At 48.1% G+C, this 27,769-nt stretch overlaps 2 protein-coding genes across 4 annotated transcripts in view; both read left to right on the top strand.

The window, feature by feature from the left end:
* Positions 1-27,769, top strand: part of LOC147027467 (uncharacterized) — a 127,844-nt gene that overhangs the window by 25,001 nt on the left and 75,074 nt on the right. For 2 of the 3 annotated variants that reach the window (XM_085876908.1, XM_085876909.1), the window contains 3 exons: positions 8,257-8,285; positions 18,740-18,811; positions 23,113-23,187. In XM_085876908.1, the coding sequence (XP_085733034.1) occupies positions 8,257-8,285; positions 18,740-18,811; positions 23,113-23,187 (176 nt within the window). Of the gene's footprint in view, positions 1-6,813; positions 6,937-8,256; positions 8,286-18,739; positions 18,812-23,112; positions 23,188-27,769 lie in introns of those variants that run through there. The other variant, XM_085876910.1, reaches the window with a different exon arrangement.
* On the top strand, positions 1,762-6,767 carry LOC147027468 (uncharacterized). The gene is made up of 2 exons (XM_085876911.1): positions 1,762-6,458; positions 6,688-6,767. The coding sequence occupies exon 1, from the start codon at positions 4,141-4,143 to the stop codon at positions 5,506-5,508; it is 1,368 nt and encodes a 455-aa protein (XP_085733037.1). The 5' UTR covers positions 1,762-4,140; the 3' UTR covers positions 5,509-6,458; positions 6,688-6,767.

Here is a 27,769-nt window from a genome sequence, read left to right as displayed (position 1 = left end):
TGTGGGGAGCAGTGGCGAGGGTGTGGGGAGCGCAGGTGGTGGCAAGGGTGTGGGGAGCAGTGGCGAGGGTGTGGGGAGCGCAGGCGGTGGTGAGGGTGCGGGAGCGCAGGCGGTGGCGAAGGTGCGGGGAGCGCAGGCGGTGGCGAAGGTGCGGGGAGCGCAGGCGGTGGCGAGGGTGCGGGAGCGCAGGCGGTGGCGAGGGTGGAGTGAGCGCAGGCGGTGGCGAGGGTGGAGTGAGCGCAGGCGGTGGCGAGGGTGGAGTGAGTGCAGTCGGTGGCGAGGGTGGAGTGAATGCAGTCAGTGGTGAGGTTGGAGTGAGCAGGGATGAGGGTGCGGAAAGTGCAGGTGGTGATGAGGGTGTGGCGACCGCTGGCGGTGGCAAGGGTGTGGAAAGCGCAGGCGGTGGCGAGGGTGCGGGGAGAACAGGAGGTGGCGAGGGTGCGGGGAGAGCAGGCGGTGGCGAGGTGCGGGGGGAGCAGGCGGTGGCGAGGGTGCGGGGGAGCAGGCGGTGGCGAGGGTGCGGGGGGAGCAGGCGGTGGCGAGGGTGCGGGGGAGCAGGCGGTGGCGAGGGTGCGGGGAGAGCAGGCGGTGGCGAGGGTGCGGGGGAGCAGGCGGTGGCGAGGGTGCGGGGGGATCAGGCGGTGGCGAGGGTGCGGGGGTGCAGGAGGTGGCGAGGTTGCGGGGAGAGCAGGAGATGGCGAGGGTGCGGGGAGAGCAAGAGGTGGCGAGGTTGCGGGGAGAGCAGGAGGTGGTGAGGGTGCGGGGAGCGCAGGTGGTGGCAAGGGTGTGGGGAGCAGTGGCAAGGGTGTGGGGAGCAGTGGCAAGGGTGTGGGGAGCAGTGGCAAGGGTGTGGGGAGCGCAGGCGGTGGTGAGGGTGCGGGAGCGCAGGTGGTGGCGAAGGTGCGGGGAGCGCAGGAGGTGGCGAAGGTGCGGGGAGCGCAGGAGGTGGCGAAGGTGCGGGGAGCGCAGGAGGTGGCGAAGGTGCGGGGAGCGCAGGAGGTGGCGAAGGTGCGGGAAGCGCAAGCGGTGGCGAGGGTGCGGGGAGCGCAGGCGGTGGCGAGGGTGCGGGGAGCGCAGGCGGTGGCGAGGGTGCGGGGAGCGCACGCGGTGGCGAGGGTGCTGGGAGCGCACGCGGTGGCGAGGGTGCGGGGAGCGCAGGCGGTGGCGAGGGTGCGGGGAGCGCAGGCGAGGGTGCGGGGAGCGCAGGCGAGGGTGCGGGAGCGCAGGCGAGGGTGCGGGGAGCGCAGGCGGTGGCGAGGGTGCGGGGAGCGCAGGCGGTGGCGAGGGTGCGGGGAGCGCAGGCGAGGGTGCAGGGAACGCAGGCGGTGGCGAGGGTGCGTGGAACACAGGCGGTGGCGAGGGTGCGGGGAGCGCAGGCGGTGGCGAGGGTGCGGGGAGCGCAGGCGGTGGCGAGGGTGCGGGGAGCGCACGCGGTGGCGAGGGTGCGGGGAGCGCAGGCGGTGGCGAGGGTGCGGGGAGCGCAGGCGGTGGCGAGGGTGCGGGGAGCGCAGGCGGTGGCGAGGGTGCGGGGAGCGCAGGCGGTGGCGAGGGTGCGGGGAGCGCAGGCGGTGGCGAGGGTGCGGGGAGCGCAGGCGGTGGCGAGGGTGCGGGAGCGCAGGCGGTGGCGAGGGTGCGGGAGCGCAGGCGGTGGCGAGGGTGCGGGGAGCGCAGGCGGTGGCGAGGGTGGGGGAGCGCAGGCGGTGGCGAGGGTGCGGGAGCGCAGGCGGTGGCGAGGGTGCGGGGAGCGCAGGCGGTGGCGAGGGTGCGGGGAGCGCAGGCGAGGGTGCGTGGAACGCAGGCGGTGGCGAGGGTGCGTGGAACACAGGCGGTGGTGAGGGTGCAGCGATTGTAGGCAGTGGCGATGGTTCCTTACCAGCACCAAAGGCAGCACCCTCTCCACGGGGTTATTTCCAGGCACGAGAGGCAGCATTCTCTCCATGGGGATCCTTACCCGTGATGTCGGATTCGAGTCAACTTTTTGGAGGACTTGGAATCACACTCGACTCTTCAGGACTCCGCCTCGAACTCTGAATGCCAAGAATTAGGACTTGTCTCGATTCGGAAAAATTGAGTTTGCAGTAAAACTTAGAGTGCAGTAGAAATAAAAAGTGTACAGTGAAACTTAGGATACAGCAGCAATAACTTTCGGTTACGATTTCCGAGCTCTTCGGGTTACAATTGGGGTTTTTCATATTTTTTTGTTTTTTCGAAAAAAAAAATCATATCACAGTATGAAGGGGATTGATGTGAGTACAGAAAGTGGTCGGAATGTCAAATATGACCAAACCTGAAGGAATTGGTGCAAAAATTATGGTTAGGGTTTGGGTTATGAATTTTTTATTTATTTTTATTTTAAACAAATCATACCACGGTGTGAAGGCGATTGCTGTGATTACAGAAACTGGTCAGAATGTCAAATCTGACAAAAAATGAATGAATTGGAGCAGAAAAACTCAGTTCAAAACAGAATTTCAATCGAGAACTGAATTATCTCATTGAGGTCGCAATCGGTTTTCTCGACAAAAAGTAACCGAAAAATGTTTGTTGCAATATTAGTTTATATTTTCAAAACAATTTTCAAAATCTGATCTGGAAAACCGGGATTGGATTTCTCTGTGCAGACTTTACTGCATTTTTTTTTTTGCCACATTCATGTCGAACTCCAACGTCTTTATGTGAATTCACATGTAAGATCGTATTTATGTCCTCATTTTTCCAATATATAAAATGTTCACATACATAATATATATTTGCAATAAGCATGTAATTTGTGTGGTTTATTAAGGTGGTGCATAGTGATGGAGCACTCGTTTCTATGTTGTTCTTTTTAAGTCCTTAGAAAGCCGTTATTTGTTATTTTTATGGTAGTAATGGTTCATGCATAAGTGTGGCATCTGTCATGTTATCCAAAATGTTATTTTTGTTGACTACAAAGCACTTTGAAAGATGTGTACTCTTTAGATGAAATGCAAAGTAATTTCTCCTTTAATCACACATTAAACTTTAATATTTCATGTTGAATTTGACTTGTACACATGTATGTGGCACGTGTGTTTAATTCCTATATGCTTAATTTCTATATTAACTATTTTTAATGAGAAGGTCCCACGAGGCCTATACTGGTCGATAACGTTATTAAATATTTTAGTATATCAGTTTATCCTGTAGTTACATTATTTTGAAAGGGAAACTACAGAGTATGGACCAACATCAATGTTAAGATGTCATTTGCGATGTGATATAACATTATAATTATAAATTTTAGTATATGCTTCATGCCTGTGTTTAACATTGTGAATGATTGGGGAAAAATTTCCCAGCGTCGAAATGAAGTTTTAATGTCATCACAGTGTTGAGGTGACATTGCTGAAAAGAACAAGAAAGTGGTCACATTAACTAATACAATGTAAAATGAATGAAATGCAGTCGCTGGGATCTTTGGACCAACATTTGCATACCACAATTAACTTTGTCTGCATGAATACATGCTAAGGCTCGGAGGTTGTTGTGTTTAAAGCTCCATTTCCATAATAGGTTATACCGTGATCATTGCTGTTACTATTACTATATATTATGTAACTAAACATTGTTAAGCAATGAAAGGATAATCAAACATTCTATATAAGGTTGTGTGAAAGACCGTGGTTTAAAATGGTGGTAAATGATCTGTGATTGCCAATGATTTATAAGGCAATTGCTGATGCCAGTGATTTCAAATATTAATTAATGCTATTTTTTTGCTAAAATCGAACACCCCTTCGCCCCCACCCTTCTCTGGAATGTTCTGTAATGCTAGACCAGAGGCAGGCATCCCCTAACGTATTACAGGCCATAATATGTTGTATTACTACAGCAAGACGGCCATAATATGGAATAAAATCTTGGATTGCTGTACTAGGACTCAGACCACAGGACTCGGATAGCTTGGACGCAGACTTGGATGCAGACCAGGTGGATTCGACTACAACACTGTTCCTTACCAGCTTGAGAGACACCATTCTCTCCATGGGGTTCTTAACCAGCAAGAGAGACAGCATTCTCTCCATGGGGTTCTTTACTGGCACGACAAATGGCATTCTCTCCATGGAGTTCCTTACAGAAACGTGAGAAAGCATTCTCTCCAAGGATTTCCTTACCGGCATGAGAGAAAGCATTCTCTCCATGGAGTTCCTTACCAGTACTAGCGAAAGGCTTCTTTCCACAATGTTCTTTACCGGTACAAGAGACAGCACTGTGTTCCTGGGGTTCCTTACCAGCATAAGAGAAAGCATTATCTCCATGGGATTCTTTACCGGCACGAGAGAAAGCATTATCTCCATGGGATTCTTTACCGGCACGAGAGAAAGCATTATCTCCATGGGATTCTTTACCGGCACGAGAGAAAGCATTATCTCCATGGGATTCTTTACCGGCACGAGAGAAAGCATTATCTCCATGGGATTCTTTACCGGCACGAGAGAAAGCATTATCTCCATGGGATTCTTTACCGGCACTAGAGAAAGCATTATCTCCATGGGATTCTTTACTGGCATGAGAGAAAGCATTATCTCCATGGAATTCTTTACCAGCACGAGAGAAAGCATTATCACCATGGGATTCTTTACTGGCATGAGAGAAAGCATTATCACCATGGGATTCTTTACCAGCACGAGAGAAAGCATTATCACCATGGGATTCTTTACTGGCATGAGAGAAAGCATTATCACCATGGGATTCTTTACCAGCACGAGAGAAAGCATTATCACCATGGGATTCTTTACCGGCACGAGAGAAAGCATTATCTCCACAGTGTTCCTTACCGGCATGAGAGAAAGCATTCTATCCACGGTGTTCCTTACCAACACGAGAGACGACATTCTCGCCACACAGTTCTTTACCAGTACAAGAGATTGCACTGTGTCCCTGGGGTTCCTTACCAGCACAAGAGAAAGCATTATCTCCATGGCATTCCTTACCAGCACGAGAGAAAGCATTATCTCCATGGGTTTTCTTGCCAGCACGAGACGGCATTCTTTCCATGGGGTTTCTCACCGGCACGAGAGACGGCATTCTTTCCATGGGGTTTCTCACCGGCACGAGAGACGGCATTCTTTCCATGGGGTTTCTCACCGGCACGAGAGACGGCATTCTTTCCATGGGGTTTCTTACCGGCACGAGAGACGGCATTCTTTCCATGGGGTTTCTTACCGGCACGAGAGACGGCATTCTTTCCATGGGGTTTCTTACCGGCACGAGAGACGGCATTCTTTCCATGGGGTTTCTTACCGGCACGAGAGACGGCATTCTTTCCATGGGTTTCTTACCGGCACACGAGACTGCATTCTTTCCATGGGGTTTCTTACCGGCACACGAGACGGCATTCTTTCCATGGGGTTTCTTACCGGCACGAGAGACTGCATTCTTTCCATGGGGTTTCTTACTGGCACGAGAGACTGCATTCTTTCCATGGGGTTTCTTACCGGCACGAGAGACGGCATTCTTTCCATGGGGTTTCTTACCGGCACATGAGACGGCATTCTTTCCATGGGGTTTCTTACTAGCACAAGAAGCAGCATTCTTTCCATGGGGTTTCTTACCGGCACGCGAGACGGAATTCTTTCCATGGGGTTCCTTACCGGCACAATAATCAGCATTCTCTCCACAGGGTTCCTTACCTGCACGAGACACAGCTTTCTCTCCATGGGATTCCTTACTGGCATGAGACAGCTTTGAAATAAAGTTTATTAATGGAACAGCCTCAATAAATTCATCCTGATAGAGCGAATCCACGAAGGGGAAACCCACGAACGGCAAGACCCTCCTGTACTTCAATTTGAATAGATAATGATTTTAAAGATCCTTTAAAAAATCCAGAAGTTTAGTGCCACTGCCTTTTTTTAAGCCCACTCTTGTGAGACAAGTTTTGAACACTGGAAGAGATCACGCCTCACCTTAACCAAAAACCCAGAACACAAATTGATATGCAGATACTAGATTTTTCTGAAGCATTTGATTCTGTGGCCTATCAAAAACTCCTGAGTAAAAGCAACCGCAGTGGGATAAGAGCTGAAACCTTGAAATGGATAGATATGTTTATTGGACATAAACCAATTGCGTAACCCTGCTTTTCGCTTCACGTGCACAGGGTAACAACAACAACAACAACAACAACAGTAACAATAACAACAACATAAAGAAGAACAAAAAGACAGTTTTCAGAAGGGAAAGGGAAGGCGATGATTAGGAGAGGAGGAGCAGAAGGCATCGACACATTCTACTGAGCTGTCACGCTGATTTTCAAGCAGTGCATATCATTTTAAAACCGACGCACCCAGTGAAGGAGGAATCGAGGGTCTTCTGGATGCGAACCTGTGTTTGTTCACCGAATCACCTTTTCCTTGACCATGATGGACCAACTTCAACCCATTGTGCATTGATCATGGAGGTTGAGCTTTGCTTCTTCTATCTTATCCTGTGAGGTATTATTCACTGAAATCCCTCTACTTGTGGAATCTACCTATCAGACACTGCTCTGCTGCTATCTTAGTGATTTATCTCAAAGCTTGTATACCCTTGTTGGTGCCATTTCGGGTGATTTACGTGCCATTTTTGAGAACTCACACAGCAGGTTTACTGGTGTATATTCTCGAAGCTTATTCGTCACTCCAACTTCTCCTCTCCTTCAAGTAAACCATTGTCCTTTTTCAGCTTGGTGTTCCTGTCTTCATCATCTCTGATACAGCTTCACCTGTGCACTCCGTTTCTTTTCCATGCTTCGGTGATACAAGTCCTTCTGAGGACTTGTGAAACACGACTGTCCAGTTGACTTCATCTTATGCTCATCCTCCGGTCTACAACCATTCAACTGTACTCACCACCAACCTTTCACCCATATATAACCCGCTGTGGTTTATTGAACGAACTGCTTGCTTGAGATAAGTTGCCACATCGAGAATCGTGAGTCATCTTATAACTGCATGTTTATGACATTTGTACTTTTTTAATTTGGGTATTCTTCGGAAAGTCATTAAGTATTCCATTTAATTAGTATTATTGTGCTTAAAGGGGAACACAAATTCTCAGACTACCTCAATGCTAATGTATTCCTTGATACCCTACAAAACAGATATGATGTGTCTTTTTACAATTTGCGATTTATAAAGTAGGTAATTTTGCAATAAAAGTCAAAATCTTCTTCTTCTTCTTCTTCATCTTCTTCTTCTTCTTCTTCACGATTAGCCATGAGATCGCACCCGGGAGTCTACCGCCATATCCGTATAGTCTACATGTTACATCGTGGTACGATTTAACCTAAACGGAGAATAATTTTCGATTTTCCACAAATACAGTACAAGTGAGTTGATGTATCCTTGGTGCTCGTAGTGATACAAACTGAGATGGTTTCATGCTACACCAATGGCTGAAAGGCCCTATGTTTGCCAAAAATTGGATGAGGTTTGTCCGAAATACCCGAGTGTGGATGTGGCTTACAAAATGCTCACTTTTGTGCTCAGAACATTTTACAGAGAACTGTTATGAAACAACAGAGATAGTTACATCTTGTGGTTATCTGCCATGATTGAGAGAGGTTCCATCCCCACGATTAAGCAGAAGAAACAACTGTTACTCGAAACTGTAACACCATCTGTACCCAGATACCAGCACATATACACAGACAATTTGAGCGTTTAATCAAACACCAGTGTTGGCCTGCCGGCGACCGATTTCACCTTGTCACTACCCACCTCCACGGTGGGACACGGCACAGACATGACACAGCATGGAAGCGGTATGGACATGGCATGACACGACCACAGGCATGACAGTGGGAAACGGCATTGACACGGCATAGACACAATTTTTCCCTTCAAATTGGACCGAAAAAAAATAGTGGTTTTCAGAAAGAAAATAATAGTGGTTTTCAGAAAGAAAAATAAATATTGCATTTGGGTTATCCTTTAAGGTTATCCTTTAAGTCGGGATTAATTAATATTCCTTGTAAAGTTACCCTTCTGTTGCCTATCGTATGTTGGTTTCACCCTTAAAACAACACAAATGGCACATCAACGTCTGATGACACTGTTTTTATTATTGTGCCTGTCCCACTATTGTCCTTCCCCTCCCAGTGACCTTAAGTCGATAAACCAATAGATTGCATTGATGTGGTCTTGACATAGCACAGCCTTGTGAGCTAAATAACTGTTTGTATTGAAGTTCTTTGTGTATACTTGATTTTAATCCATTTTTTTCTCTTTCTTTTCTGTGTTGTTACCACAGAGCTGTCCAGATTTGACTAATATTCTGAGGTGAGTTCATTTTTACACTGCACTCGTGAGGCGAAAAGCAGGATTAAGCGATCGGTGGCATATGTACGTATGTCGTTAACATGCATATAATGTTATATGTTATATGACCATGTGATATAGCGGTCATTCCTTTGAGGTCAACATAGGCCAAAGGTCGACATCGGCCAATTTTCTAAAATCCTCAATTTTCATTCAATTGACTAGGTGTTTGAAGAGTATTTGCAGATCAAGTCACTGAATTCAATCACCAACTATTTTTGAGGTCAACATAGGCCATATTTCTGAAATTGTCATTTTTCATCTGATTGACTTGAAATTTGAAGAGAATTTGCATTTCAGGTCAGTGAGTTCAACCACCAACTATTTTTGAGGTCAAAATAGGCCAAAAGGTCAACATAGGCCAACATTTCTAAAGTCATCAATTTTCATCCGATTGACTTGAAATTTGAACAGGATTTTAATAAAAATGACCATCATGTGTCATGTGGTCTGGCAGCCACATTGGATCTTAGGGAAAATCTTTGAAAATTTTCGTAGGAGAAACCACCTAACTGGCAGTCACATGGTCTGGCAGCAATATTGGATCAAATAATAATGATAAAAAACCTCAGCAAAACAAAAGAGTTGGTTCACACCAAGTCCTTCTCAAGATTGCACAGGGTATCTATTGTATGAATACCATCTCGTCTTAATACTGTTGCGGGGACGGCCATATGAGCTAACTGGAGTAAGATAGTGTGATGGTTTGGGGACGTTGCCAAGAGGACATCGTGTCTTTCAAAGACCATATTTGCCAGTCACCCCAGAACCTCCCACGGGATCCCACACCCAGAGTCGTGTTACCATATGCAAATGCGAGCGGGTGGTTAGGTTAGGTCACAGATCTAAGTCAGTCGGTAACCAACATCATGGAACTGCATCTGAAATTGAACTTAGAAAACAAATCTGAGCTGCCCAAACGTCTCAGCAGTGTTATGCCACCATCAGAAGGGACAGATTAAGTCAGAACATGGTTTCTTAACCCTTGGATCACAGTCAAGACGATCATTAAGAAGTGGAAGGCATGTGGTACCACCAAGACCCTGTCAAGAATAGGCCATCCCTCCAAACTTGATGACCAAGCAAGGAGGAGACTGATCAGAGAGCAAACCATGAGGCCAATAGCAACTTTGAAAGAGCGACATGCTTTTATGGCAAAGACTGGTCACTGTGTGCATGTGACAACAATATCCCAAGCACTCCACAAGTCTGGCCTGTACTTTGGGGTGGCAAGAAGGAAGCCATTACTCAAAAAAGCCCACTTTGAGTTCCCTTTGAAGTATGAAAAATAAACATTCTACAGATTCTGAAGCCATGTGGCAAAGGGGTTTTTGGTATGACGTATGAATCTATTGTATGGAACCAGGATGGAACTTTTTGGCCGAAATGCAAAACGTTATGTTTGGCGCAAACCCAACACAGCACATCACCCAAAGAACACCATTCCTACTGCGAAGTATGGTGGTGGCAGCATCATCTTATGGGAATGTTTCTCATCAGCAGAGACTGGGGCACTTGTCAGTATAGAAGGGAAAATGAATGGAGGAAAATACAGAAAAATCCAAGAGGAAAACCTCCTACCCTCTGAAAGAAAGCTGAAATTGGGACAGAAGTTCACCTTTCAGCATGACAGCGACTCGAAGCACACAGCCAAAGCTACACTGGAGTGACTAAGGAACAAAAGGATAAATGTTCTTGAGTGGCCCAGTCAGAGCCTCGACCTAAATCCAATCGATAATCTGTGGTATGACTTGAAGATTGCTGTCCATCAATGCTCCCCACGCAATTTCAATGAGCTTGAACAGTTTTGTTCAGAAGAATGGGCAAATATTTCCCAATCAAGATGTACAAAATTGTTCGAGACCTATCCCAATAGACGCAAAGCTGTCATTGCTGCCAACGGTGCTTCCATCAAGTATTAACTCAGGGGGTGGACCCTTATCAAACCGAGATAGTCTAGTTTTGTATTTTTAATTAATTTTCTGAAATTTTTAGAATTTGTTTTTCATTTGGAAGTTGAGGGTTATGATGTGTAAATGTGTGAGGGCTGAAATAAAGATTTCAGATTCTCCTTCAGTTAAAACTTACTTTGAATATCTTCTTTTGATTGAAGTTTGTTGATTGCTTGCATTGAGTTAAACTTTGTTTTATTATTGTTCTGATGCTTCTTAGTGATCCAAAATAGAAACTTGAATTATATTTAAGATACAAGTCAAGCAAAATATATCGCAGAGATTACTTCCTCATTTCCACGGCACGACTGTGCTCTGCAAGGCACCTCACATTTTGCTGACCCGAAGGAGGGAGGGAGAACTCCTCTTTTCTCTGGTGCTTGGAGATAAAGTGAATATACTGTGTTTTAAATACTGATGACTTGTAAAAGTTCCATAATAGGGACCCTGTTGATTGCTTAAACCGGAGAAAGACTCCCATATACGGTGCTTCTCCAGACCCACACCCTTTATCGGCTTAACCATGAGATGTGCTTTGCTCAAGAATATGTTGAGCCACTAACCATGAGATGTGCTTTGCTCAAGAATAAGTTGGTTGAGCCACTTACCATGAGATGTGCCTTGCTCAAGAATACGTCTCTAAAATGAGTATAAATCCAGGGATGACTGAAGATAGGCAGAGCAATTTGTTATACTCGTGATAGCATTCTGTTCGGCTTGTGCACAGGTTGATTGGTTGTTTTATTGATTGGTTGATGATTAAAGAGCAATTATAGACCTGTTCTTGACATCTTGTGTTGTGGGTGAAGGTACATTATCCTTGCTGTGATAAGCCATTATATTTGTTGATGATTGTGTGTCTCCTCATTACAGCATTGTAATTCAGGGATCGGGGTTCGAGCCCAACAAATGAAGGTGGAAAAGGTCTGATTTAATGCAATTTAATTCCAGGCTATAAGGCAACAAAAGGTGACAATTTTGAAAGTGGGTGTACACTTTCTATCGGCACCGTATATGTGCATTTAGACATATGCAGTGTCCAAATCTTATCCACCTTTAGAATCTTACCTACCCACCTTTAGAACAGACCCACCTTTAGAATCTTATCAATGACTTAACGTTGGGGTCCGGTGATATATCATATACTGGTATTGAAAATTTTAACAACCGGTATACCAAAATTATCGGTATTAAAAAAAAAATCAGTTTATCAACAAAAATATTGGTACATCACCAACAAATCGAAGAAAGGTACTTACAATCGTTAAATACCGCACATGATTTCAAAAGTTTTGATGCACTCGGCTACACCTGGAACAGTGGAATGTGTGACATCAAGACATACCAGCAAAGAAGTACAGGACAGGTTTTAACTTTTAACCCTCAGCATCCGAGCACCATACAAGCAGTCACATTTTTCTTTGCCCGTGCGGCTGTTTTTAAAGCAATTGGTTATTTTATATGAATCGGGTGTGCTTTAGATAGCCTGTGCCGATTACCGTCACGGCGATCTGCGATGGTGATGATGTGTACACCATATATGAATACGTCATGGACCATTGGGCCATTATGTATTTTTGGAACCTGCGTAAAATAATTACAAATTTCTTTTTTTGGATACCAATTATACCCTTATGTACCGGTATGAGCCCACCAATATTCCAATCTATCAATATCGGAAGAAATCGATACCGACAGAGCCTACTTAACACTACAATATAGTATACTGGCATCATGCGTTCGATGTGGAAGGGAGAGATTGGTGATTGGCAAAGAATGATGGGATGAATGATTGGTGAAGAATATGAACTGGGATAGAAAGAAATAGATGAGGACAGGATGGACCCCATGCACACCTTACACTTGCACAGTGACTTGTTGACTCTGGCTCCCACCTCATTACTGAAACCCGAGACCCTCCCCCCATGCTCCGTTTCCCTCCTGCTCTTTGCACAGCTGCAATACCGGTGTTTCTGCATGGGGCAGTGATGTCACTCACGGCACATATCTAATGCGTCTCCTGACAGGACACCCGGGCGCCGTCTATGAGGCAGAGGGTCCAGCAATGGAGCTATCAGATGTGGGAATGTGAAAGCGAAGGTGTACAAGGGTGAAGGTAAATATAAAGGAAGAGAGCGAAAGGACAGAGAAGGGAGATGTAGGAAAGAATGAATGATGAAGACGAATGGCGTGTCAAGAAATGAACAGCAAAGCGCAGAGAGTGAAAGAAAGAAACGCGAGCAAACAAAGCGAAATGAGAGGAACAACAGAGAGAAGAATGCAAAGTGGGAAAGACGAGAGAGTCCTCGTGTCCATGCAATCGATAACAATCGAGCTCCTAACGGAGTCCGTTACCCTCTCAAGCTTTGAATGTCTCTGGTCCTCTCAGTCTTTTTACAGCCTAACTATGGAGGATCTACTCGTATCTGGGACTCATCAAAACCACAACAACAGAATAGATATTTCATGAATAAATGTGCAGCTTATGTGTTTGGTTTGTGTGTGGAATGACAGATCAGGTGTTGAAGAGTGTTTTACAAGAAATCTAGTCACCCCACCATTATGTATGTGTCTAAGCCCCTGACCATCCCTGCACCTTAATTCTCCAAATCGTTCCCCTTTGGAAAGAAATCCAAAGTGAAGCGTGAGCGCTGCAAGGGCAAACCCAGACCAGAGCAAGGCGCAACCCAATAATATGCCCAGCGGGAGACCGGATTGGGAAGTGGCACGGACTTGTCCAACCTGAGCCCACCACCTCCGTCACAACCGAGCCCACCACCTCCGTCACAACCGAGCCCACCACTTCCGTCACAACCGAGCCCACCTCCTCCATCACAACCAAGCCCCACCATCTACGTCACAACTAAGCCCACCACCTCTGTCACAACTAAGCCCCACCACCTCAGTCGCAACCGAGCCCCACCACCTCTGTCGCAACCGAACTCCACCACCGTCACAACTGAGCCCCACCACCTCCGCCGCAAGCGAGCCCCACCACCTCCACCGCAACCAAGCCCCACCACCTCCGTCGCAACCGAGCCCCACCACCTCCGTCGCAACCGAGCCCCACCACCTCCGGCGCACCCGAGCCCCACCACCTCCGTCGCAACCGAGCCCCACCACCTCCGTCGCAAGCGAGCCCCACCACCTCCGTCGCAACCGAGCCCCACCACCTCCGTCGCAACCGAGCCCCACCACCTCCGTCGCAACCGAGCCCCACCACCTCCGTCGCAACCGAGCCCCACCACCTCCGTCGCAACCGAGCCCCACCACCTCCGTCGCAGCCGAGCCCCACCACCTCCGTCGCAACCGAGCCCCACCACCTCCGTCGCAACCGAGCCCCACCACCTCCGTCGCAAGCGAGCCCCCCCACCTCCGTCGCAACCGAGCCCCACCACCTCCGTCGCAACCGAGCCCCACCACCTCCGTCGCAACCGAGCCCCACCACCTCCGTCGCAACCGAGCCCCACCACCTCCGTCGCAACCGAGCCCCACCACCTCCGTCGCAACCGAGCCCCACCACCTCCGTCGCAACCGAGCCCCACCACCTCCGTCGCAACCGAGCCCCACCTCCTCCGTCGCAACCGAGCCCCACCACCTCCGTCGCAACCGAGCCCCACCACCTCCGTCGCAACCGAGCCCCACCACCTCCGTCGCAACCGAGCCCCACCACCTCCGTCGCAACCGAGCCCCACCACCTCCGTCGCAACCGAGCCCCACCACCTCCGTCGCAACCGAGCCCCACCACCTCCGTCGCAACCGAGCCCCACCTCCTCCGTCGCAACCGAGCCCCACCACCTCCGTCGCAACCGAGCCCCACCACCTCCGTCGCAACCGAGCCCCACCACCTCCGTCGCAACCGAGCCCCACCTCCTCCGTCGCAACCGAGCCCCACCGCCTCCGTCGCAACCGAGCCCCACCGCCTCCGTCGCAACTGAGCCCCACCACCTTTGTCACCACCGCCCCCCACCACCTCTATCGCAACCGAGTCCACCACTCCCATCACAAGTTTGTTTTGGTCTTGTCCCCCTTTTGCTGTCTCCACTCACTTGTGAGTGGGTGGGCCATAATAAAAGCCAATTGGATTATTTGTGGGTGCAGGCTACGGAGGTGAAGGTCCATGCAGAATTCTCTCCGTCATTGTCGTGTTGTTTCTCTGTCCTCCCTTCCTCACTTTCATAAACCAAGTTTTCACCATTGATGTGTTGGTTTGGTGTACAGATACTTGGGACAAATAACTGTGGTGTGAATATATCCACAGCCATTGCAAGTTGGCTCCGTCGAGGGTCTTCACTCCCCCCCCCACCCGATCCTTTTGTTTCAATGAATGCATTGCAGTCGACAGGCTAATTGGAGTTACTGCACGTTGGAAACCAAAGTAATGATCTTTTGGGCTTTCCCAGTTTACAACGTACAGTCTCAAAGGACTACCCATCGCTGCATTGCTGACCGTCCAGGTGGGAAGTGTGACCCCGTATCCACCCTGCTCACCATTACAATACTGTTGTGGAAATGGCCCTTAGTGTGTTATTAAATATAGGATTAGCCCAGATCCCCCATTAAATGCATGTTTCGCCAGGTTGTTCAATAATTGGATGTTACATGTATGTCGGGAGATGTAGCAGGCTGTTTATTGTTCATACAGTGGTGGTGTGCCGATAGGTGGTTTTCTTCTTCTTCCATCCCCTCTTCGAACTAGCCCCGCCCAGCGCTCTGAGAGGGTCGGCAGCCGATTGGACGAGGGCTGCTGCAGTCTCGAGCGATGGACCAGTCCCCGGAGGGGGTCCGTGAGGCCCGCCCCAAAAAGGCGAATAGAACTGGCTGCTTTGGTAGTCTGGGATCTGCTTTTCATGTCCAGAGCGAGCGCCGGGAAGGCAAGAGAGTAACTGCCTGGTGTCGAGTTGCGTTCTGCTGTATAAGGGACGGCTGTGTCAGTCGGGCGATCGGCAGTAAGAGGAACTGCATGAGGGTTTTTGCGATCGGCTTTCGTGAAAAGGCTGTTTATCCTTGCTGAAAAGGCTGTTTATCTTGCCTTGAAAGACAAGAGAACTGCATGAGGTCAGTCTGCGATCGGCTGGATGAGAAACTGCTAGTGAGAGTCTGGAATTGGCTTCGTGAGGTGCGCGCCCCAAGAAAGGCAAGGAGGGGGTGGCATGAGGTCTGTCTGCCATCGGCTGGATGAGAAACGGCATGAGCGGAGTCGCAATCTGCTGTGTCAGGGACGGTTGTGTCTGTCTGCGATCTGCTTCGTGAAAGAGGCAGGAGGAACTGCATGAGGGGAGTCGGCGATCGACTTTTATGAGGAGGTCCTCGACAGGTTCATCACTGACGGAGTCCACTGACGGAACCTCTGACTGTCTCTACTCATGGCACGGCTCGACACGTCTTGTAATCCCGCCAATCTGCCTGCGGAGCCCAACACCCCGATTTGGCCTGATCTGGTGAGCAGGCCAAGCCTAGATTCGTATGCTGGACCTTGTGAAAAGCCAGCTGGAGCACACCGTGGACCTTCCGCTCTTGTGCCATCGACCTTACGGGGGCTGAACGCGCTGAGGCTGCGTGCATGGGCAGTGCGACAAAAGGACGACGCCGCCATTTTGCCACATGGCGTGTTTGAGTTTGGGCGCTCAAATCAGTTGACATCGGCTTGTCACGAGCTGCATTCTTGCCTTTGACACTTTTCCTCTCGTCCATGAGGCATCACCAAGTACTCTGTGTCTTGTCTGCATGTTGTCTAAGGTTTATCTCGCTAGGGTTCCCTTCGAAACCTGTAATCCGTAGCTCCCTAGTTAAGGGCGGGTTATCGATTAGCTATAACATTATCGTGAATGCTTTGCTTGTGTTCTGTTCCCCGATGTGTCCCCAATAAATCTGGCTGATTCATATGAAAGTTGGCGCTTTGAGTTTGATCGTGCCATGCTGAGGAACAATTCGCTCGATTTGTATATAAAACCCAAACGGGTTATGGACTGGCAGACTTCGCTCGGTCTCTGATAAATCCGGTCTGCAGCCGGGGTCTATTTCCCCAACTGGCAAGGCACAGGTGTATTTTGGTATCGTGATCTGAGGCGCGTAACCCGAGGCCTGTGCCGAGCCAGCAGGCGTTATAACCCCGGAGACGGTGGTGCTGATAAGCGACGCCGAATCTTCAACACTTGGCTGTCAAGAGCGGGGTCCGAATCTCGCCACCGCCGAATCCTTAACAATACTTATCCCCAAACTCACATGATCTTTGAACATACTTTCATTCGTTTTTATCAAAATCTTTTTTCCTCTTTGTCTTTTTTATGATAATAACAGGAAAGCCTGCGTCCGCATCTTCTTCGTCTCCAGTTTGACCCCAAGCTCGAGTTTAAAAAACAGACGAAAGTAATTGCACTCTTTCCTCCATGGCTTCCAGCAGGCAATGCACCACCATATCATATCATCCCCCATCCTTGTGATCTTTCCTTTCCCACATTACCCCCCATGATCCTTCTTACCCATCCCCACATTACCCCTTCTTTGCCCCAATCCCTTTACTTGCAGGTTACGATATTGTTATGGCTGTGGTCCATTTCTGTCACCCAGTTCGAATTCTGTGGGTCATGTCAAAACGACCTCGACCACCAGCTAAGTCCACAGCCCCGAGAAAGTTCCCTGGCCTGTTTGCCACGTTGACATACTCGGAACTCTGTAATTAACCTGAGGAAGTGCTGATAGATGCTCATGACCTATCTAATTCGGCCGAGCATACCATTGAGTTGCGATGGTAGTCTGAGACCGGTTTGAACAGACTTTCCAAACTTCAACCTGCAACCTCCACAAACCATCAAACAAGGCAGCCAGAACATGCAGAATCCAACCCTGAGACCAGTTATATTTATTAACAGACAAATGTTTGGCAAAGGATCACATGAAGCAAAATGAATAAAAGAATCGCATAAAAACAAATGATGCAACCAACAGTAAACAATAAAATCATGCCTGAACCCTGACCGACACACGCCTTTGATACCAAGCAAGTGAATGGTAAATTCCTTAAGTATTCTAACTTGGGGCATGTTCAAACACACAACAAGAGATGCATATAGGGAATTTAGGAGATAATGAGAGGTTGCTCTCAAACCCGGTGGCAATGCCGTGCAGGAGTTCTGGGTAGTTCAACTCCCTCGGCAAGGAAATCACTCTGTGGAGAGAGAGGGTGAGAGATAGACATAGAGATGCGGATGGTCTGCGTGGTGTTTCTCAGCCGGTTGACAGTTCATTTCCCTTACAGAGCAAGGTCTGTGGCCAAAGAGGAATTGAACCTCGATCTGCTTGGGTGACGATGTTCATGAAATGGATTCATGAAATGGAAGCGCAACCCTCTCTCACATCCACTGCCTTTGTCTTCCCTCCGGCTAGTCTGTGACTCATTCGACTGTAACTCCAGTGTCAACCGTCTCAACGTGCCTTCCGTTCCAATCACCCTTCTCTAAGAAAGAAACAAGGAGGGCAGGAAGACAAACATCTATTTGCATGTTATAGCGACGCATATCTAACCTCACAATTAATTACGTTATGCTTGCTCGAAACAAATGCTCAGGATACAACTGTACTATACGAAGCATTTTTACCCCACAGAGTCATCCCCCAACACTATGGTTCATCCCCTCCTCACTCTCCTTTTTATGCCTCCGCTGATGAAGTCGCTGGAGGCATCATGTTTTCAGGTTATCCAGCCATGTGTCCGTGATAGGTTTTCGTTCCCGCATTATCTTAAGAACGGCTGAAGGGATCCAAGTCAAACTTGCTACAAGTATGTATAATGAATGATGTGTACATGAACTGATTAGATTATGGGGTCAAATGGTCAGAGGTCATATGTGATATTTGAGAACAGCAAAAGGGATTTAAATCAAACTTGGTACAAGTATGTATAATGTTGCAATAATGTGGGCGGAGGCATATCTGTTGACGTTGTGACATCAGAGTGCTGTTCTCGTTTCCTATTTGTTCATTCCCTTGCTTGTATCTTATTGTCTTAGGATGGGTTTGGTGTCTTTTTACCCTGTAGGTCACCTTGTTCTTCCATTATCCAACTAGGAGTAAATATGAGCTCGTTGTTCATAAACAAAGGCACATCCTTTGATGCGGATCTAACACAAGTTACATTTTATGATGTAAAGGGAAAAAGGAAATTGTTAGTTTCACCTGATGCATAATTATTTTCTAATCCAAGGTGAAGACCACTTAACTTTGTGGCGAAAACCTCCGACCTGGACAAATTTTCAGTTTGCTTCTTCTGTATATTTTTTTCACTATTTTTCCTTCTCCATACATTAAAAAGCGTTTTGTCCAGTTTTTACATGATTTAGAATTGCTATGGATGACAAAACTATGATAGAGGCAACATCATGTACCATATATTTATTTTTAATCATTCAGTGATGTTCCAAATTTTTGTTGCTTTTAAAACTTGTCATTTAAACTGTGTTTCAGGGTGGGAGATTTTTCCAAGTTCTCGCATCATCTTGAGGCACTTGCCAGCTTGTACACATTACCAGGAGACAGGTATGGGAAGACCTGACTACCCCCATGCAAACGATGTATTTTATATTTTTTATATTCTTCGTTTTTCATCTAATATATCAAGCTCATTCGAACCACTGACTCACTGACTGACTGACTCGCTGACTGATATTAAAGATCGGTACCTTCTGGGTGATGTAGAAAGATGAAATTTTGCGTGCCGATGAACATCGAAGCCAATACACCGGGAAAAATCACAACCATTGGAAAGCGTCTGTAAATGAAAACATAAATAAATGAAAAAAAATTTTAATGAAAAAAAAATGAAAAAAATTGCAGGAGAGCGACCCGAGACAATGAGGAAGCACCGTAATTTTGTGTGTCGATGGACATCGAAGCCTATACACCGGAAAAAATCATAGAACCGTCGGAAAGTGTCTGTAAATAAAAATGTAAATAAATTAAAATAAATGAAAAATCAAATGCAGGAGAGCAACCCGGGACAATGAGGAAGCACGGTAATTTTGTGTCTCGATGGACATCGAAGCCTATGCACCGGAAGAAATCATGGAACCGTCGGAAAGTGTCTGTAAATAAAAATATAAATAAATGAAAATAAATGAATAATCAAATGCAGGTGCGCGACCCGAGACAATGAGGAAGCACGGTAATTTTGTGTGTCGATGTACATCGAAGCCTATACACCGGAAAAAATCATAGAACCATCGGAAAGTGTCTGTAAATAAAAATGTAAATAAATTAAAATAAATGAAAAATCAAATGCAGGTGAGTGACCTGAGACAATGGGGAAGCGCGGTTTGTTATTGCTTTTAATGTGTGAGCATACCCCGCTAATATACAGTCATGGCCAAAAATATTGGCACCCTTGCACTTTTTTTCACATAACTCGCAATTTTCTCGAAAAATAAGTAGAAATTGATAAAAGTATTTGGTCTCCACAATTCTTAATTTCACTGTTCATATTACAGAACCTTTGTTTTTGATTTAGAACTGTTAATATCCTTTCAAATCAGAAAATAAAAATAAATGACATTGACAAAATTATTGACACCCTTGACTTGATATTTGGTATCACGGCCTTTGCACAAAATAACTGCAGTTAAGCACTTCCTCGAGCCGTGAATGAGCTTCCTACACCTCTCTACTGGCAGTTTGGCCCACTCTTCTTGTACAAACTGCTCCAGTTCTCACAGATTTGAAGGGTGCCTTCTCCGAACTGCTGTTTTCAGATCTCCCGACAGGTGTTCAACGGGATTTAGAACTGGACTCACTGCTGGCCACTTCAGAACAGTACAGTGTTTTGTGTTGAACTATTCCTGGGTGCTTTTTGAAGTGTGTTTGGGGTCATTGTCTTGCTGCAAGACCCATGACCTTTGACGGTGACCCAGCTTTCTGACACTGGGTTGAACATTGCGCTCCAAGATGCCTCCTTAGTAATCTCCTGATTTCATGATGCCATGCACACATTCAAGGTACCCAGTGCCAGAGGCAGCACAGCAACCCCAAAACATCACTGAACCTCCTCCATGTTTGACTGTTGGGAAGGTGTTCTTTTCATTGAAGGCTTCATTTTGTTTTCTGTAAACATAGAGATGATGTCCTTTCCCAAAAAACTCTAATTTGGTCTCATCTGTCAACAGGACATTCTTCCAGAAGGATTTTGGCTTGTTCAGGTGTGTTTTGGCAAACTCCAGTCAGCTTCCTTCTCTCTCTTTCTCTCTCTTTCTCTCTCTTTCTCTCTCTCTTTCTCTCTCTCTTTCTCTCTCTCTTTCTCTCTCTCTTTCTCTCTCTCTTTCTCTCTCTCTTTCTCTCTCTCTTTCTCTCTCTCTTTCTCTCTCTCTTTCTCTCTCTCTTTATCTCTCTCTTTCTCTCTCTCTTTCTCTCTCTCTCTTTTTCTCTCTCTCTTTCTCTCTCTCTCTTTCTCTCTCTCTCTTTCTCTCTCTCTTTCTCTCTCTCTTTCTCTCTCTCTCTCTCTCTCTCTCTCTCTCTCAGCAGTGGGGTCCTCCTGGCTCTCCAACCATCGAACCCCCTTTCATTGAGTTGGCGACAGATAGTGTAAGTTGAAACTGTCATACCTTGTGTCTGAAGGTCAGCTTGAATCTGTTTGGCAGTTGATCGAGGTGCTCTCTCCAACATTCAAGCAATCCTTCCTTACCATCTTCAATCATTTTTTCTCTTGCGGCCATGTCTAGGGAGGTTGGCTACAGTGCCATGGGCCTTAAATTTCCTGATAACATTGCATACGGTGGACATAAGAACATCAAGGTCGATGGAGATGGACTTGTAGCCTTGAGATTGTCCATGCTTGGCGACAATCTTGTGTCTGACCTCCTCAGACAATTTTCTGGTTTTCTTTCTTTTCTCCATGCTCATTGCGGTACACACAGTGACACAAAACAGCAGAATGACTTCTTTTCTCCATTCAAACTGGTTGAATGAGTGATTTTTATATTACAGGTACCTGCAACTCACCACAGGTGAGTTCAATTCCAAAGTAAAGGAGAATCACCTGCTTGAAATCAAGTTATTTCTAACAACTTCTAAAAGGTGCCAATAATATTGTCCGGGCCATTTTAGGATTTCTGTGTGGAATAAGCGAAGATCTAGTTATTTTTTCAGCTCTTTTGTTTTGTTCCACTGCAAACCAAAGAAATACATTTGTGGAGACGAAAATATTTTTTAATTTCAACAATTTTCTGGAAGAAATGATGCATTGTTTGAAAAAAAGTGTAAGGGTGCCAATATTTTTGGCCAAGACGGTCCTTGTTGTATTTTCTGTCTGTCTGTCCATGGATAGAATCGGCCCCCACTGGTAGTAAGCACATCATAATGCATACCAATGGAATCCTCTTGGCAAATGGAGATGTGAGAAAACATTTTCAAACCTCGAGTATGGGGTTCAGGGTTGGGGGAAGACCCAATGTTATCTCTATGTAAATGTGTGTCGTTTTGTGCTACCGGTGGTAGGCAGTATTACAAATCATCTTCTATTTATATCGCCAAGCTGAGAATTCTGGCACCCAACAACCAGACTGGAAATCTTGTCTTTCCAGAAGGAATGAAATCGTCAATGTTGTGTCGTATTGCCTTATTACCTCTGCCACTGAAGGTGGAAGGAAGTAATGTTTTCACCCCCTTCTATCTGTTTGTTTGTTTGTTTGTTACTTGTGAAAATCGAAGATTTTTCAAGTACATTGATTTGGTTGTGTGCATTATTAGCCCCCCCCCCCACCATTGGACTGAGTCCGAAATGGGGGCTTATGGATTTGGTCTCGATTTTTCATGTCTGTGCGTGTGTGCATGTGTGTATCCGCAACCATATCTTGGACATGTCTATACTGACTTTATTCGTACTTGTCAGAGACAACTCATGATGGTATAGATACACATGTCATTTTTTTTTTCCGACATCAGATCCAAGATGGCTGACTAGCAGCCATTTTGCTACTTAAACGTGCCCCCAACCGTTTCTCCGACGTGCATGGTCCTGTTTTGTTCAAGCTTGGAAAAAGCACGATACACAATGGCATACACTTACACCTCACTTTATTTTGTGATCTGATCAAAGATGGCCGACTGGTAGACTGGCAGCCATTTTCGTTGAAAAACCCTGATGTTGAATACGTCCTCCACAATTTCTCGGACATGCATTTACCGATGTTCTTCAAACGTGCCACACAGATAATGAATGGTGGCTTCCATATGCATGTAATTTTTTTTTCCAACATAAGATCCAAGATGGCCGACTGGCGGCCATTTTAGTTGTAAAAAAACAAAAAAACAACCTAATGTTGAACACGTCCTCAACCATTTCTCGAACATACATTTACTGACGTTGTTCAAACTTGGCAGCCGGATAAAGAATGACGGCTTGCATAAGCACGCCATTTTCTTTTGAGATCAGATCCAAGATGGCCGACTGGTTGCCATTTTGTTACTTAAATGTGTCCCCAATCATTTATGACACGTGCTTTGTCTGGTTTTGTTCAAACTTGGCACAAACACAGAACATGATGGCATACACATGCCCCTCACTTTATTTTGCGATCTGATCAAAGACGGCCGACTGGTAGACTGGTGGCCATTTTGGTTGTGCATAAATCTGGGCTCGGGCCCATATATATTTTGAGTTTGTTTTCACCAACCATTACCTCGTTGGTGTGTGTGTGTGTGTGTGTGTGTGTGTGTGTGTGTGTGTGTGTGTGTGTGTGTGTGTGTGTGTGTGTGTGTGTGTGTGTGTGTGTGTGTGTGTGTGTGTGTGTGTGTGTGTGTGTGTGTGTGTGTGTGTAACTTGAGGTGTTTTTATTGCCTGTCTTTTTCAGCGACATGAAGAACAAGATGTATTTGGCTCTGCAGTCACTTGAAATGGATTTACTACGGATGTCTCAACTCTACAGGTAGAGTGTGCTCTGATGGGGATAAATGAGGATTTTTTTTTTAATCCAAGCTCACCTCACTGGCAATAAACAGGAACCTCAAACTGCTTATTAAACGAAGCTCACCTCACACACCTCTCACTGGTTATCAACAGGAACCTTGAACTGCTTCATTAACCAAGCAAACCTCACACACCTCTCACTGGTTATCAACAGGAACTTCAAACAGCTTATTTAATGAAGCTAACCTCACACACCCCTCACTGGTTATCACCAGGAACCTTAAACTGCTTATTTAACCAAGCTCAAGCAAGTTACCAGACTTGGGGCCACCGCTCACAATTAACGTTGTGGTACGGTGGGTTGTTTTAGAACCACGAACGCCATCCAGTTAACCATGAGTTCCAGTGTCCACCATCTAATTTGCCTTTTAACTTGAGATTACGTGGCTTCCTGAACGGGGAGTGCGCCCTCGCTGATGCACCAATCTTATCTTGATTAGATCTTAGGTATGGCTTCCGAGCGTTTACCGCTGGTGCGTGCCGACTGTGACAGATTTATTAGTTTGGGAACTACCTCCCGGTTTATCTCGGTTCGGACAATGCTGGATCAATGGAAGGAAAGGACAAGCACGGACAGGTTGAAACGTCAACAACGAATTTATAAATATGGAAAAAATAAATAAAAATAACTTTTTCTTTGTTTATGGTGAAAATTGATGGATTCAAATCAAAGAAAATCATCTCAAACAAAAAGAATTATACAGGCATTGATCGAAAAAAAACAGACAAAGTGCAGACACTTATCACTATGCTTTACTTAGCAATTAAACACGAGACAAGGGCACCCAAAAGATAATTCAGGGGAGGGGGGGGGGAAGAAATCCAATCTCGGCTTACCAAGGCAGAAGTTGTCGTGCGTCCAATAAGAGGTCCCAAAATATGTGAGCGTGCCTTGGTCTGCTGCCAGAGCCCGGCCTCGCCGTGCACCCACCCGCAAACAGGTTCGAACACCAATCGGCGTCACGTCGTCACCCCCAGGAACCAGGGACGCCAAGAATCAGGTACGCCAAGAGCAGGTACCGAGCAGAACCAGCAGGAACGTTCCAACCATCACCCACCACAACACAACAAGCATTTTTAGGCCATTTTCCCTGCTAAAGCGGTGGTTAGCCTCCAACCATCACCCACCGTCATGAGCTATCAGGAGCCGTAAACAATGGACAGCTGTAAGGCTGTCACCAACTCACCAGCTCACCAACTGTCACCAGCGGTCAAAGCTGTAAGGCTGTGAGGCTGTCACCAACTCAACAGCTCAACAACTGTCACCAGCGGTTAGAGCTGTAAGGCTGTCACCAACTCACCAACTGTCACCAGCGGTCAGTGTGGTGTCGTGGATAGAAGATGCTTGGCAGGCAGACACGAGCGGGGGAACAGTTGAGCCGGGCTGTGTTGCACAAGCGCGAGAGCGGGCGTACTTTGCCCGCGGCTCCCCTTTATTACGTACTCGGCACACGCACAAGCCGGGCGACTACAGCATCACTACAACGCCTCAGGCGGCGCGCACTCCTTATATTCCTGGCAGACACGATGACCACGACGACCCCTCCTCCCATCATCATGCCCCGCCCTGCATGCCCGCAGGCTATACCACACTCCTCCCTCCTAAAACTATGATTATTAAATGATCACCATCATAATAAGCATAAACAGCACGAAGGACTACGGTATAACAGTAGACAAGGCACAAAAAATAAAACTGCGAAGTATAACAGCACATCACATCATATAATGCGTGGAAGCGAGCTAGTGGAGCTGCCACGGCCAGGTTCCGAAGACTGAGGTGCACACAGCACCTCCCAAACTCTGGCCGCGTTACCGATATGAAGCAGCAAGGCGAGAAGCACAGCAGCACTACACAGCGGAAACGCCCCCAGGCGGCTCATGCTGACATGGCCTTCGGCGAGGCCGCGGCGATCTCCCGAGCAAACCTCCCCCGGCACCATCAAACGCCTCCGGCCCACAAGGCGGCACACCTCCCCCAGGCAGACCTGAAGCAGATTAACATTCCGAGGCCGGAAGCCCGCTGTCTGGAAGCCGTGGCGCCAGCGCCAGACTCGATTGACCTTGGATGGGGGCGCTGAACAGCGCCGCTGGCTGGACGCAACCAATGCTCCATAACAACCCACGCACCACAATCAGTTGAGACGCCAATGCCCGTCTAAACGGCCTTGAGCGAACACAGAGAGCTGCGCCCCCGGTGCCAGGCACGTCTGACCTTGCCGCAACCAGGGGTGGGGGTAACGCTGACCAGCGCACCAGTCCTGGCTCCGAGCCGATCTCCGAGACCCACACGGCAGTTAGACGGTAGCAATTCCATTTAAACCACACTTCAACCATAGGCTCGTTATAAATCACTAAGAACATCATTTGAACCATTGCAAACTCATTTTTCCGTACAGCGCGTTCTTTTGGCAAAATCCCTGCACATGACAAAGCAACTACCCGCGGCCCGGGGCAATCGAAGGCCAACCCAACCTTTTTATTCGCCACCACCGCTCCCAAAGCCACCACATCACATTGGCCATACTGCAGAACCCATCGATTGATCTCCGCCAAACCCATTCTCACACGGGAACTACTGGCATTTATTTCAACAACGTTAAACGGCATCACTCGAGCAATGAAAAACAAATATACAATGAACAGCAACCCACAACCCACATCACGAGTCCGTCTCTTGGTTGTTGACTCAATGTTGTGACTCGCGACTTCCTTTAACGCCACGGGCTCACCGCAACCCGTTGAAGCTGCTCGAACAACACCGGCGCACCTCGCACCATGCACGCAGCCGACGCGCGAGAGCTCATCACGAGAGCTGGCACGGCTCCTGCTGCTCCCGAACCGCACACCGCCGTTGCAGGCAGCAACGAACGGCCGCTCCCGTTGCATCGACGCGGCTCCCGCCGCCAGAACCTCGCCCTCGGTACTCGACGAAAGCATCGAAGAGAGCACCGGCACACCTGGAGGTACGAACTGGAGATCCAACCCGAGGTGCGCCAGCCAGTCCCGACCCAAAAGGACGGGCCCCTCCCCTCGCACCACAAACACCGTGAGTAGGGCGCTTCGCCCCCGGTAAAGCACCGAGACGTCGGGCGCTGCAAGCGGCGCAATCGCTTCGCCGGTGTACGCGCGCGATGCGAGGGCAGCACGAGTGGACTCAATTCGACACCCGATCAGTGCCCCGATCACTCCGACATTCACTGGCATCGGTCCTGTCACCGTAGGACCAACTGAAACCAGGCTCAACATGGGCAGCATCTCCCGCTCCGGGTCGCTGGAATCTCCGTGCTCAGGCTGCAAAACTCGACCCGGGGCGTTACCGTGCACGCCATGCACCGAACACCATGCCTGCAGCAGGTCTTGACCCGGGACGGAAGGATCGCTTCGCACACCGCCATCTATGACTGTAACGATGGGCGATGACCCTCGGCCCACACACTGTAGACGACCTCGAGTGCTCAGACCGCCGTCCGAGTGATTGCATTGCAACGCTCGCCCCCGACCCGCGCCGCAGACCGTGCGCGTGGCCGTGCGTGCCTGGCACATCGCGCTGACCTCCGGACCATCTGTTGCGCACCGACCAACGAGACCCCGGACATTCTTCAGAGCTCGCGCGACGTCCAACGCCGCGTTCGAGCCGAACCGCATGTCCTCATTCTTTAGCCGTGGCTTTGCAGAAATCATTCCCCCGATTCGTCGTGCCTCAATAAAACGAACAGTGAGCACGGCCGTTGCCCACTCGACGTGGCCGAAGTCGATTCCGACGAAGGCGGGCACGCGTTCGTGCGCCGTGCACCGACCTTCTGCCATGCTCGTGCTGGCGAGACCCTTGGCTTCGCAGCCTGGAACCGCACGGGTTATTCGCTGCCGCCCTGCACACGCCGATCCGAAGATCCTCATCAGCCAACTGTGGTGTCGTGGATAGAAGATGCTTGGCAGGCAGACACGAGCGGGGGAACAGTCGAGCCAGGCTGTGTTGCACAAGCGCGAGCGCGGGCGTACTTTGCCCGCGGCTCCCCTTTATTACGTACTCAGCACACGCACAAGCCGGGCGACTACAGCATCACTACAACGCCTCAGGCAGCGCGCACTCCTTATATTCCTGGCAGACACGATGACCACGACGACCCCTCCTCCCATCATCATGCCCTGCCCTGCATGCCCGCAGGCTATACCACAGTCAGAGCTGTAAGGCTGTCACCAGCTCACCAGCTCACCAACTGTCACCAGCGGTCAGAGATGTAAGGCTGTCAATAACTCACCAGCTCACCAACCAACTAACAGGGAATCGGTCCTCCTGTCCTTTTTATAGGTGACCAGTGTGGGCGGAGCCTCATGCAGACTTCAGCCAAATCCACCTTGCCTATTGGCGCATCGCTGCCTGTCACTTCCAACCGTCAATATCGCGATCATTCCTTCCTTGTTCAGCCCAACACAAACGAGCCAGCATCCGTAGAGCTGCCAAATGGGGCATAAAACGTCGATGGAAAAAGGTGGACATCAACATCGGTGAAAGAAGTGGGTGTCGAACGTCAATGGAA

This window comes from Eptatretus burgeri, chromosome 4, assembly GCF_056783735.1.
Source record: "Eptatretus burgeri isolate ZD-2024b chromosome 4, Ebu_testis_v1, whole genome shotgun sequence".
NCBI lineage: Eukaryota > Metazoa > Chordata > Myxini > Myxiniformes > Myxinidae > Eptatretus > Eptatretus burgeri.
The sequence above is the reverse complement of the archived record's forward strand: the minus strand, read 5'-3'. Positions and strand labels throughout refer to the sequence as shown.

Bases quoted from the DNA above. Each gene is read 5' to 3' on its own strand.
- LOC147027468 (XM_085876911.1), top strand. From the start codon at position 4,141: ATGAGAGAAAGCATTCTCTCCATGGAGTTCCTTACCAGTACTAGCGAA.